The sequence below is a fragment of the Dacryopinax primogenitus genome (genome assembly GCF_000292625.1).
Source record: "Dacryopinax primogenitus strain DJM-731 SS1 chromosome Unknown DACRYscaffold_9, whole genome shotgun sequence".
In the NCBI taxonomy this organism is placed as follows: Eukaryota; Fungi; Basidiomycota; class Dacrymycetes; order Dacrymycetales; family Dacrymycetaceae; genus Dacryopinax; species Dacryopinax primogenitus.
In genome coordinates, this window is record NW_024467206.1 from 551,354 (window position 1) to 561,998 (window position 10,645).

The 10,645-nt window shown below is 52.2% G+C and overlaps 5 protein-coding genes across 5 annotated transcripts in view; 2 read left to right on the top strand and 3 right to left on the bottom strand.

Moving 5' to 3' along the window:
- DACRYDRAFT_52395 (uncharacterized protein) overlaps positions 1-877 on the top strand; it is a gene marked incomplete at both ends in the record, with an annotated part of 5,777 nt that extends 4,900 nt beyond the window's left edge. The window contains 3 exons of the mRNA XM_040775104.1: positions 42-258; positions 308-422; positions 471-877. Of these exons, the coding sequence (XP_040628727.1) occupies positions 42-258; positions 308-422; positions 471-877 (739 nt within the window). The remainder of the gene's footprint in view (positions 1-41; positions 259-307; positions 423-470) is intronic.
- Positions 878-1,224: 347 nt separating this feature from the next.
- Positions 1,225-2,278, top strand: DACRYDRAFT_88907 (Ketosamine-3-kinase; the record flags this gene model as incomplete). The annotated part of the gene is made up of 4 exons (XM_040776881.1): positions 1,225-1,742; positions 1,796-1,942; positions 1,990-2,143; positions 2,195-2,278. 4 exons carry the CDS (start codon positions 1,225-1,227, stop codon positions 2,276-2,278), a joined length of 903 nt encoding a protein of 300 aa, XP_040628728.1.
- Positions 2,279-2,412: 134 nt separating this feature from the next.
- On the bottom strand, positions 2,413-5,230 carry DACRYDRAFT_107566 (uncharacterized protein; the record flags this gene model as incomplete). The annotated part of the gene is made up of 6 exons (XM_040768503.1): positions 2,413-3,008; positions 3,056-4,318; positions 4,369-4,594; positions 4,647-4,959; positions 5,009-5,103; positions 5,156-5,230. 6 exons carry the CDS (start codon positions 5,228-5,230, stop codon positions 2,413-2,415), a joined length of 2,568 nt encoding a protein of 855 aa, XP_040628729.1.
- A 1,774-nt stretch (positions 5,231-7,004) lies between these two features.
- Positions 7,005-9,372, bottom strand: DACRYDRAFT_116268 (uncharacterized protein; the record flags this gene model as incomplete). Its single annotated transcript, XM_040770171.1, has 4 exons — positions 7,005-7,523; positions 7,580-9,134; positions 9,182-9,245; positions 9,300-9,372. 4 exons carry the CDS (start codon positions 9,370-9,372, stop codon positions 7,128-7,130), a joined length of 2,088 nt encoding a protein of 695 aa, XP_040628730.1. The 3' UTR covers positions 7,005-7,127.
- Positions 9,373-10,026: 654 nt separating this feature from the next.
- DACRYDRAFT_22209 (uncharacterized protein) overlaps positions 10,027-10,645 on the bottom strand; it is a gene marked incomplete at its 3' end in the record, with an annotated part of 5,720 nt that continues 5,101 nt past the window's right edge. Inside the window, exons 14-16 of the mRNA XM_040772727.1 lie at positions 10,439-10,629; positions 10,275-10,389; positions 10,027-10,226 (exon numbers count right to left, since the gene is read on the bottom strand). Of these exons, the coding sequence (XP_040628731.1) occupies positions 10,027-10,226; positions 10,275-10,389; positions 10,439-10,629 (506 nt within the window). The remainder of the gene's footprint in view (positions 10,227-10,274; positions 10,390-10,438; positions 10,630-10,645) is intronic.

The following is a 10,645-nucleotide window of genomic DNA, read 5'->3' on the forward strand; positions in this document are numbered from 1 at the left end:
CTTTCATGTGTACTGTATAAGTGGTAGTACTGACATTCGAGCAGGGACCCAACGGCAACCCGTACAGACGCCGAGCTCATCTCGGCCCTTCAGCGTGCTTGGTTGCTTCCACAGGCTGGGCAAAGCGACCCAATTGCAGAAGCCAAGTTTGACTTGGACGGGGCAGTCACCGACGAAGGGACGAACTTCAGTGCTGGTGAACGCCAGCTAGTCGCTTTGTGTCGAGCATTGGTGAAGAACAGCAAGATCATCGTTCTCGTGCGTGTTTAGTGAAGTGCAATACAGTGCGATGTCTGATCTGGTGCAGGACGAGGCCACGTCGAGCGTTGATGTTGCTACCGATTCAAAGATCCAGATGACAATTCAGCAAGAATTCGTTTCGTCTACCCTACTTTGCATCGCACATCGTCTGAATACTATTGGTGCGTCACTCGTTGTTTGTCCTCGTTGTATACTGAGCAAGCATGTAGTGTACTATGATCGCGTGCTGGTGCTCGACGACGGAAGAATTGCCGAATTCGATACCCCGCTGAATCTGTTTGATAACCCTACTTCGATCTTCCGCTCTATGTGCGATAAGGCTGGTCTCAGTCGACGAGACATCGAGCGGATCCGTGCCGGAGTTGCCAGCCAATTGCCGACTCTCGTGGCGTCGACACCAGAGACTGCGTCGATCGCCTCAGCAGTTGAGCAGCGTACTGAGGGAGACGTCCTAATCACGCAAATGGATGCGGAGAGGACGATGGAAGCAGATACAGCACTGGAGATAGCTAACGAGGTTGGACCTCGCGCCGCGGCAACCGATGGAATACAAGCAGAACAGGGCGCCGAAGCTCTGGGTGCTCTTCGTGCAGAGACTGACCGGGAGACACAGTGAGCATGAAATGATAGAATATTATGAGTCCTCACGTACCATCTCACGCATACCATATCCTCATTTTGACTGGGTTATCATTGGCATAGAATACCTGAATACACATGTGCATTGTTCCTCGGATTACTATGCACGGTCCGACCTAATAATCCGGTCTGTATGTTGCTTCCGGGTTGCTCTCTGAAGCTGGACAATACCTTGTGATGTCCCTCAATTTTCATATCCATCATTGATCATCATCATATCCATCAGGATCCTTATATATTCCCCGCTGGCTAATCTTATTGCATACCCACCTATAACGAATCCCCTTCAACGAGGATTAAGCGGAGGTCCATCAAGTCCCCAACATGCGCATCAACCAAACCATCCTTGAGCATCTCCAGGCCCTCGAGCCCAACGCGACATTCTCAGGCTCAGGCTCGCGCGTACATTCCTCAAGCGGGAAATCCTACTTTTGCAAAATCGGTACTTCCCTCGACACTGAGCAGTATGCGGGCGAGGCGCGTGCTCTCGACCTGATGCACCAAGCGGCGCGTGGCCTGGCACCACAGCTGTATGCGTATGGCATCTCGGGCGGGTTTCCATACTTCATTTCCCAGTACCTCGACATGGGATCCTACTTATCGGACCATGCTGCACGAAGGCTAGCAAAGAGGCTGGCTACGGAGCTGCATCAGTTCAAGGATCCGGAGGGGAGGGGGTTCGGGTTCGATGTGCCGACACATTGTGGAGCGACACGGGTTGAGCGAGGGTGGTTTGGGACGTGGGAGGAATGCTTCGGCGGCATGATGCGGCAGCTACTGGATGGACTTGCGAGAAAAGGCTCAGGAGAAGTGGTGAAAGTGGGTGATCAAGTGGTTCAGAGGTGCGGTCAACGCGTTTTCGCCTTTAGCAAAGAGCCTGATACTAATCTGATAGGGTTATACCTGCCATCTTGGGAAACCTAGAGGTTGAACCTGTACTAGTACACGGTGATCTCTGGACAGGCAATGCAGGTGTAGATCAACATACGGGCGAACCAGTCATATTTGATCCAGCGGCATTCTATGGACACAACGAATTCGAGTGCGTCCTTTCGCTTTTCTGTCATACACGTCTTTGACGTGACGCAGGCTTGCGATTGCAAGAATGTTCGGAGGTTTCCCTCCTACCTTCTTCTCTGCATATAAGACTCTTTATCCACCTGCTGAACCGAAATCAGAGTTTCAACAACGTGCAGAGCTTTATGAGACATACCATTACTTGAATCATGCGCTTATATTTGGTGTAAGTGCCCGGTCACAAAGATTGCTGAACACGTTTGCTGATTCCACGCAGGGGGGTTACGCCGGTCAAGCGGTCAGTCGAATGAAGAGACTGCTGCGATATGTTGATAAAGACGAGGACTCCTCATCCGATTGAAACCGCACGCGACGTCTTTTGAAGATTGTAATATTGTCTCAAATACACACAGTTGGACCCCAATTAGAATGTACCATGAAGGAAAAATGTTCGATGTAATACATGTAGCAGTGCCTACGCATATACATTTTCGCCTATATGAAACCGCTAGGCGGTTGCGTAGGTCGCGACACAGGACTGGTTGTTGTTGAAACTGGCGAAGGCGCTGGTCGCGGCTTCTCAAAGGCTGTACTAGAAGCCTCCAACATCTCTGCACCTCCCGGAGAACCAGCACGGATTTGTGTCGACAAGCTCCCGAGCCCAGCCAAAGGTCGTGTCGGGAACGGAGAGGTTTTTCCCGGTCCTGCTGCCTTGGCTGGCATTAGCTGTGGAGAACCCTCTCGTGATGGCGAACCGGAGGAGGACCTTGTGTCTGGAAGAATGCTGACAGGGTTTTCTACAGTCTTATCGGCAGTGTCCAACGAACCACCTCGTGATGGTGATTTTTCCTTCGCCTTCATCGCTATTGCCTTCTCTGGCAGTGTGGGCATGATCCGCATGATAGGATGCGTGTGCTTGACCTCCAGGATCTGAGCGTTGTCCTCGCTCTCCATGACAGATTGTGCAGGGCTCAGGAGAGCAGAAGAGGCCACTGCAGAAGGGTACGGCGCGCTGTATTCACGGCGACCAGGTGGTCCTGCGGAGAGTAGGGATGGACTGTATGCACTTTCTGCTCCTGGAGAGACAACACCTGTAAACTGTAAGTATGACTCTTGGAGACAGCAGGCTGGGACTCACCTCCGATGAAGCTAGTGATGTCCCACTGTGCGGAAGAATCATACTGGTCTCGCTTCATGACAGTGGACGAGGCAGCGCTTGCATAGCTGTCTCCCTTCTTGTCTATGTTCCGCTTCCAGTTTGGCGGGGCAAGGGTGAAAAGGACATCATCAACAATGATATCTTCGCTCTTCTTCCTTGATTTTCCTTTGCGATCGCTCTGTTGAGTAATGCTGAGATTCGGAAGCTGTAATGGCTTAGGGACAATCTGCTTAGAGCTTGAGGCCACTGGCATGGGCATTGGCGGAGGCGAAGGGAAATTGCTAAGGGAGACACTGCTTGTACCCGAGCGATAAGAGTTGGAATGAGGTGATAACGCATACTGAGACGGCATGGAATCCCTGGCTTGCAAGATTTCCGCCACGGTCCTGTCTCTTTCGTCCTGTTCTCGCAGAGCAACGCTGAGATCTGTGCTTGGCGATGGAGAACGCATGCTGCTAATAGATTGAATCCGACTGATGGTCGGACGACCCAGAACCGAAGGCTTCGTCCGGGTACCGTTTGTGCCACCAATGATGCCTCGAGGAGCAGAGGGCAAGGCACTATCTCTGTTCGCATTGGAACCCGTTGTCTCAGTAGCAATGGGAGACCGATTCTTGGAAGAGTTGGATCTAGAGAGTGTCATTCGGTCACCATTGGTCGGTGAAACGACAGTGACCGAAGCGCCGCCCCCCTGGGATGACGTGGAAGGTTTTCTTGCTGGACCAGATGTTTGCGAGTCGAGCGTTGTCTTCCGAGAAGGAGCGTTGTCGCGGATATGCCTCTTGTCGGAGGATGGGGCTACGGCCCTGACGGGGGCACGGATAGTCTGGTCCATGGAACTGCGTTCGCGTTTATGACCACGCTCCAAATCGATCCACGCCTTTCCAGCACCAGTTGGACTCAGCACGGCGCGCTCCGATACCCATTGACTGAGTCGTTCCGTTGTAGACCATCTCTTGGCGTCAGGTCTAGCGTAGGCCACAGGCTCTGCATAGGTTTGCATCAGCGGGGCTGGGGACGGGTAACTGTACGGGAGCGTGGCAGATGGTGGCTCGGAGATATCACGGAATGAAGGGATTGTGAGAGCGGATGGACGCCGTTGCTGTGTTGGTGATTTTTCGGTCTTGCGGCTACTCTCTTTCTTGACACTTGCGTAGAAGCTGAGAACAAGAGCATAAAGTGCATATAAATACAACTGGATCGCCTCGAGGAGTCGTCCATAAGGAGTGTCGGACCACATGACTACATATTGGTTGAATACAGAAACCGTATCACCCGAAAAAAGCACTTACAACCAAGCAGATTGCCGATAGGGCCGCTAAGCCCTAGGAGAGTTGCAAATACCAATGGTGCATATGCCTTCGCCGCCTTCATTGGCGTAAAAGGTGGCGAGAACCAGATATTTAGAGTAAGCTTGGCAAGTAGAAGGCCAGTTGTGGCAATCTCCAGAATGGTGTCGAGGTCGTACAGAACGAGGTAATTGGTGAGCTGAAAGAGAAACCCAGCTCTCCAGATCAACTGCGCACGCCCGTAAGTTGCGGTGAAGAGCTATTAATTTTATCTTGCGCACCTGGGTTAGTCCAATACCTGCACTGAGTACCAACAGTGTGCCATTGGCCACCGTACCACCAAGCCCCCATCTAGCCCAACTTGCGGGGAAAGAGTTGCCGCCATAAATGAGGGCGGCAATAGATTGCCCAGACAGAAGCCAGACATAAAAGAATTTGCTGGCGTGGGAAATGGCGAGAAAAACCTCTCGAGCAACAATCAAAGGGAACATTCGGCTGACCGAGGTGGTGTTAGCCTGGACAATAACATTTGCGATGTCCATGATTGCACCGAGGAAAGCTGTGTGGATGGAAAGGATAAGGACACCAGATGACCTGTATGGTGATCAACAACTGAACGTGCCGTACTGAATCACCGCTTCACCTTGTTAGTCTCCGTGTCGTCACCAGAAACAATAGCATCGCAATACCGATGGAAGCAAGGCCGATGAACGGCATGTCAGCGAGTAAACTGCTCGCCTAAACGTGCAATCCGGTCAGCAGAGCACCGCAATACCGCTGAACAACGTACGCCAGGATCCTTGTCAGCAAGGAGCACCCCCGGAACCCCCGAAAATGGCGCAAAGGCGGAAAGTGTGGGATGCATTCCAGGAAATATTCAAATGGGGAATCGGAGGCGAGTTTGTAAAGTAAAGGTGGGACACTTTAGGTGTCGTTAGCTACCCCACAATGTTTCGAAAACCAGGCTGCTGGTTGGCCAAGGAAGGAGATATGGGTGCAGAGCGAGCACCACTTCAAGGAACAGAACACGTCTTGACGATTGGAAAAACGATCGGCGACGAATATATCATGCAGTGGGCAGACCAGCTGAGATCGCCAGGGGACAGCAAGACCAAAGAGCCTGGGAATCAAGAGGCAGAGGGCGCTGCAACTTGGAGCGCTGGAAGGGGTACACAAGGTACAAAGGCGAACGAAGGCAGAGTCCTGTCTGCGGAATTGGTTCGTGGCTACCGAGGTTATCGAACGGTCCGGCGTCGAACGACTCAAAGTCCAGTTGAACAGTGAGGCAGAACCAGAAGAACAGAAGACAGAAAAGAGGAAACTGGAGCTCAACTCCGTACCGGGGCGTGGTGGAGAGGAAGAGAGCTCTGAGCAGACCAGCACACGCGCGAGGCACGCGATTCAATCTCTCCTGTTGTCCAGCCAGCTTGGAGTAATTTCCTCCGATGCCCCCTCTTCGGAGACAAAATGCCTACAATGCCCTCCGGAGGCAATGGCCCTAAATGCCCCTCTTCTTCACATGAACGGCGTATTTGCGCGTCGTCTTTGTGGCAGTGATGAGAAACTCATAAATGAGACAGTTTAGGGGTCTTCCAGTAATATCTACATATGGTGTTATCAAGAAATTAGAATATATACTCCTGAGTAGAGGTGTTTTTTGAGGGCTATAATAACAGCAATCTACCAAAATGACTGAGATAGATTTTCACTCTTTGATTATCCAGTTTTTTCTGTTCGATAACATCCAAACCTTGTGGGACCCATGACGACGCGAATACGCAGCACATGTGAAGAACAGAGGGGCATTTAGGGGCCATTGCCTCCGGAGGGGCATTGTAGGCATTTTGTCTCCGAAGAGGGGGCATCGGAGGAAATTACTCAGCCAGCTTGCCAAGCAGGAAACCCGGCAAAAAACGCGCAACGGCGGCCGCAGACGGGTCTGAAGAGCCACGCCTTCATGATTCAGTTGAGGGAGCAGATAGGCGGCAGCTTGGATGAGAGCTAGTAGTACCGGTCATTGATTGTTGAGGTCCACGGCGCTTCCCTCGTTACGACAGTATTGACTCAGCACGCGAACCCAAGGAAACCACGGGCAAGAAGGGCCCGGACCCTCGACCGGTCGGCAACCGCAACCGGACAATGCATGACGACGGACACCTTTTATGCAGGTCAATCAGAGGGTCGTCAAGCGGTTTACGGCAGTGATTTCTCATCAGGGCAGGGATATTGATTCTGAGGATCTTGCTGCCTTCTGTGCACGTTATTTGAAGTCACAGTTGGGGTGTGTTTGAAGTCATGAAAGGGGGGTGAGATTTCGAAGCGTTGTCAGGGCAGACGATGATGTGAATAATGACAGAACGGCCCGGTCGGCCGCGTGCCCTCAAATTCAGCGCCACGCGAGAAGCGCTTCCGCCGATGCTTCTGAGGGTTCAGTGACAATTCCCGATATTAGTACCCGTTGCAGCTATGACAATGGCGTCACTTTCGGTTTACAACGCATAGATTACTGATAGAAGAAAGATCATGACTCAGGAATATAAATGTTTTGAGAAGAAACAGACCTGCCCGCCCGGCGAACTTCCTAGGGAGTCGAGTGTTGACAAAGAAACACGAAGAGGTGAAATCATAGGAGGACATAATAGGACACACAAACACGACAATCATATCCAACGAGCTGCGCCACACCTTGTGAAAAACGTTAAGAGGCCCTTTGGATTGTCACAAACGTTCTGCGAAACCATTCCCCATCGACGTGATCAAACCTAGTCCTCCGATACGTTCTCAAGCATTCCACTGAAAGCCGGGGCATACAAGCTCCTGGGTCTTCTGGTAGGGTTGATAATGCCGCTGGTCGTCATCTGATTGGCGAACTGGATGTTATTGCCCTTTGTCGGACTTGTTTGATATCCAGTACCGGTTGCTTGACGTGCAAGACCCTGAGAAGGTGAGAAGGTGCTGCCCGTCAGCTGTCGATTGATTGGAAGACCCAACCCAGTCATCTGAGGCGTCAGAGCAAGTGATTCCCGTCGCCGCGGGAAGATTGAGGTAGTGGGTCTGAGAGATGAGGTGCGTCCGAGGTGGGGCGTGCCTGTATGCGTTGGCGATAGAGGCATCACTCGCGTCGGGGAGACTGGGCGGATTGTGGGAGGAAGATCATCCTGTTGTGCCAACGTTAGCGAATCCGTACGTTCAAATCTGATAGAACAACGCATACCCAACATCTCCTACACCAGACACGTCCTCCGGCCTCCTTGGCTCCAGTGTCGAGTTTCTTCCCACAGCCGCGTCCCTTCAGTGCTTCGGGATCGACCGAATATTGTTCTTCGCCTTCACCAGGCTCGCCCTTGTTCTCTGCCCCGCACTTCAAACAGGTGGCGTGCCACCTCCCGCCACCAGGGCCAGGCACTGTACCTCTTTCCATTGGAGAAACGTTCTTCTGGCATGAAGGACAGTGCAGGCTAATACCGAATGTAGGTGACTTCTGCGGGCTGGTGGGACGTGGGAGCACCGAAGATGCCAAAACAGGGGGAGGAAAGATCGACGAGGGACGAGCTTTACTCGGCGAACGAGACAGCGGGCGTGGAAGAGCCAGGATCGCGTCCCGCTTGGATGGAGAGATGGGTGCCGGAAGCGTGTACGTGAGTTTAGGCGGCGTGTTAGGCACAGGAAGAATGGTCTTCTTCAGAGACGTGGTCTTATGCATTGAGGATACAACGTTTGTCGTCATTGTCGGTGCGCAGCTGGGATGTGCGGGCTTCTCGCCGATGAATGCGAACACAGCCGTTGCCTCCCGCCCGACATCGACGAATGCCTTCTTGCAGTAACAACAGACGAAGCATGACGCATGATATTGCTGCCCCTCGGCTGTCACGAGTGGAGCGGTCTGACCAGGAGGAGGAAGAAGTGGATTGGTGCAAATTGAACACGTCGCAGATGGGCTGATAGTTGAGGTTGGACGTGCGGTCGGGGTGCTTGGTAATTCGGCTGGCTCGCTAGCCTTCTTGGGTGTAGCGGGGGTGCCAAAGAAACCTTGCATCTCGGACATTGCCTCTTTCGTCCTCTCCCGGACCTTATCTTTATTTGAAGGCGATGCCCTTGTTTGCAATACCTTTCCAAAGCACTCTTCGCACTCTGGATCTTCGCTGATGCCGACCGTGGGACGCTTACTGAGATCTACTCCACACCCGCGACACGAGAAACACCGCCCATGCCAGACGCTGTCGCGGACGGTGATCCAGGCACCCTGTGCTTTTAGAGGGAGAACGGACTTGTAGCAAGTACCACAGGTACCGAGCGAACGATGTTCAGTAAAGCAGGCGAGACATGCGTAGGGACCAGTCGTTTCAGTGATGTCCAGGTCCGTCTTGCAAGGGTCCGCAGACTCGCTCGCAGAAAGCGGGTAGAGCGTCGAGTTGGGCGGGAAAAGCGTATTGCAGTGTGCGCATTTGAGAGGTGCAGGTGGTAATAAGACTGTCCCGTGAACTTTGGCCAGCGTTATCCCATCGTCCATTGGCACCACAGGACCAGTCTCGGTTTCTTCCACAATCACATCTTCACCCAACGTGAGTACCTGCGAAATCGCGAGCGGTTCCTTTCGGAAGTTGGAAGTCGGACGTGGGAAAGGATTGCTCAAGTCCACAGATGTTGGACGGGGGAATCGTTTCTTAGGAGAAGGGGTGGCTGGATAGCGGTCATGGACCGTATTCGGATCCAATTGCTGAAGTCTGCTGGAGTGCAGTGGGGGGGACGCGGAACGACGATGCGTGTACCTGCAAATCGTTAAAGAATTGACACACATAATACAATAACTACGCACTTCTTCTCCCATCTATCTGCTTTTTTGGGTGATCCCGGTTCACCGCTGAACTTGACAACACCAGCTAAGCAGGATTGTCAACATGGATTTGAGTCCGACATACGACGTAGACACTCACAAACAGCTGCACCTCCGCACTTGGCACATTTCTCCGTGTTAATTATGTCGCCACATCGCTTGCAAAATCCCATGTTCGTCAGAGTTCGAGACTGAGGATGGGATATGTGAGGTAGCTGGTGGGTGTACAAGGACAAAGGTGTCCTCCCGACGCGCCTTCAAGGAACGTCCAACACATCCTCAAGGGCTGTGTCTGGCGCGTGTCACGTGTAGTCAGGTGCAGAACTCTTGCTTCCGAATCCTCACGGCCACTGAACGTGCCCTTTGCAACCATTTTGGCGCACGTTGCATATATATACAGTATGTAACACGGTATATGGATTATCGTTCTACTCAAAAAGCACTATCCTACAGCGAATTGAACACAACTACCAGCTTGTCCGAGTTCTCTAACGAACTGGTCGGGGATGTGGGGTCTTTCATATGTTATCAGAGTGTCAACACGCTAACATTTGGGGCAAATTTGCTCTCCCTCAGTCTGAAAATGCAATTGTCCATTCTGTTGTAGTCCGACTACGATGTGCCTTCCCGATACGAGAGTAATCGTCATCTACGTGCATACTGATGGTGTCTCCCGATGGGTGTCAGTCCGGGCCTGATCGATTCCAATTCCATCCCCAGCTTTAATCCGAAGTCTAATCTAAGTTGTCATATGGAGTAATATGTCTATCTGAATCGTTTAGCTCTGCGGCAGATCGAACGCCTTCCCCAATTGCTGGCCCGATCAGTCAATCCTCTGGTGTCGGCGCCACGAGAGTCGGCAATTGGCTGGCAACTCCGGCACGGATCCGCTCGATGTCTCGTCGACTGAGACCAGCCTTATCGCACATAGAGCGGAAGATCGAAGTAGGGTTATCAAACAGATTCAGCGGGGTATCGAATTCGGCAATTCTTCCGTCGTCGAGCACCAGCACGCGATCATAGTACACTACATGCTTGCTCAGTATACAACGAGGACAAACAACGAGTGACGCACCAATAGTATTCAGACGATGTGCGATGCAAAGTAGGGTAGACGAAACGAATTCTTGCTGAATTGTCATCTGGATCTTTGAATCGGTAGCAACATCAACGCTCGACGTGGCCTCGTCCTGCACCAGATCAGACATCGCACTGTATTGCACTTCACTAAACACGCACGAGAACGATGATCTTGCTGTTCTTCACCAATGCTCGACACAAAGCGACTAGCTGGCGTTCACCAGCACTGAAGTTCGTCCCTTCGTCGGTGACTGCCCCGTCCAAGTCAAACTTGGCTTCTGCAATTGGGTCGCTTTGCCCAGCCTGTGGAAGCAACCAAGCACGCTGAAGGGCCGAGATGAGCTCGGCGTCTGTACGGGTTGCCGT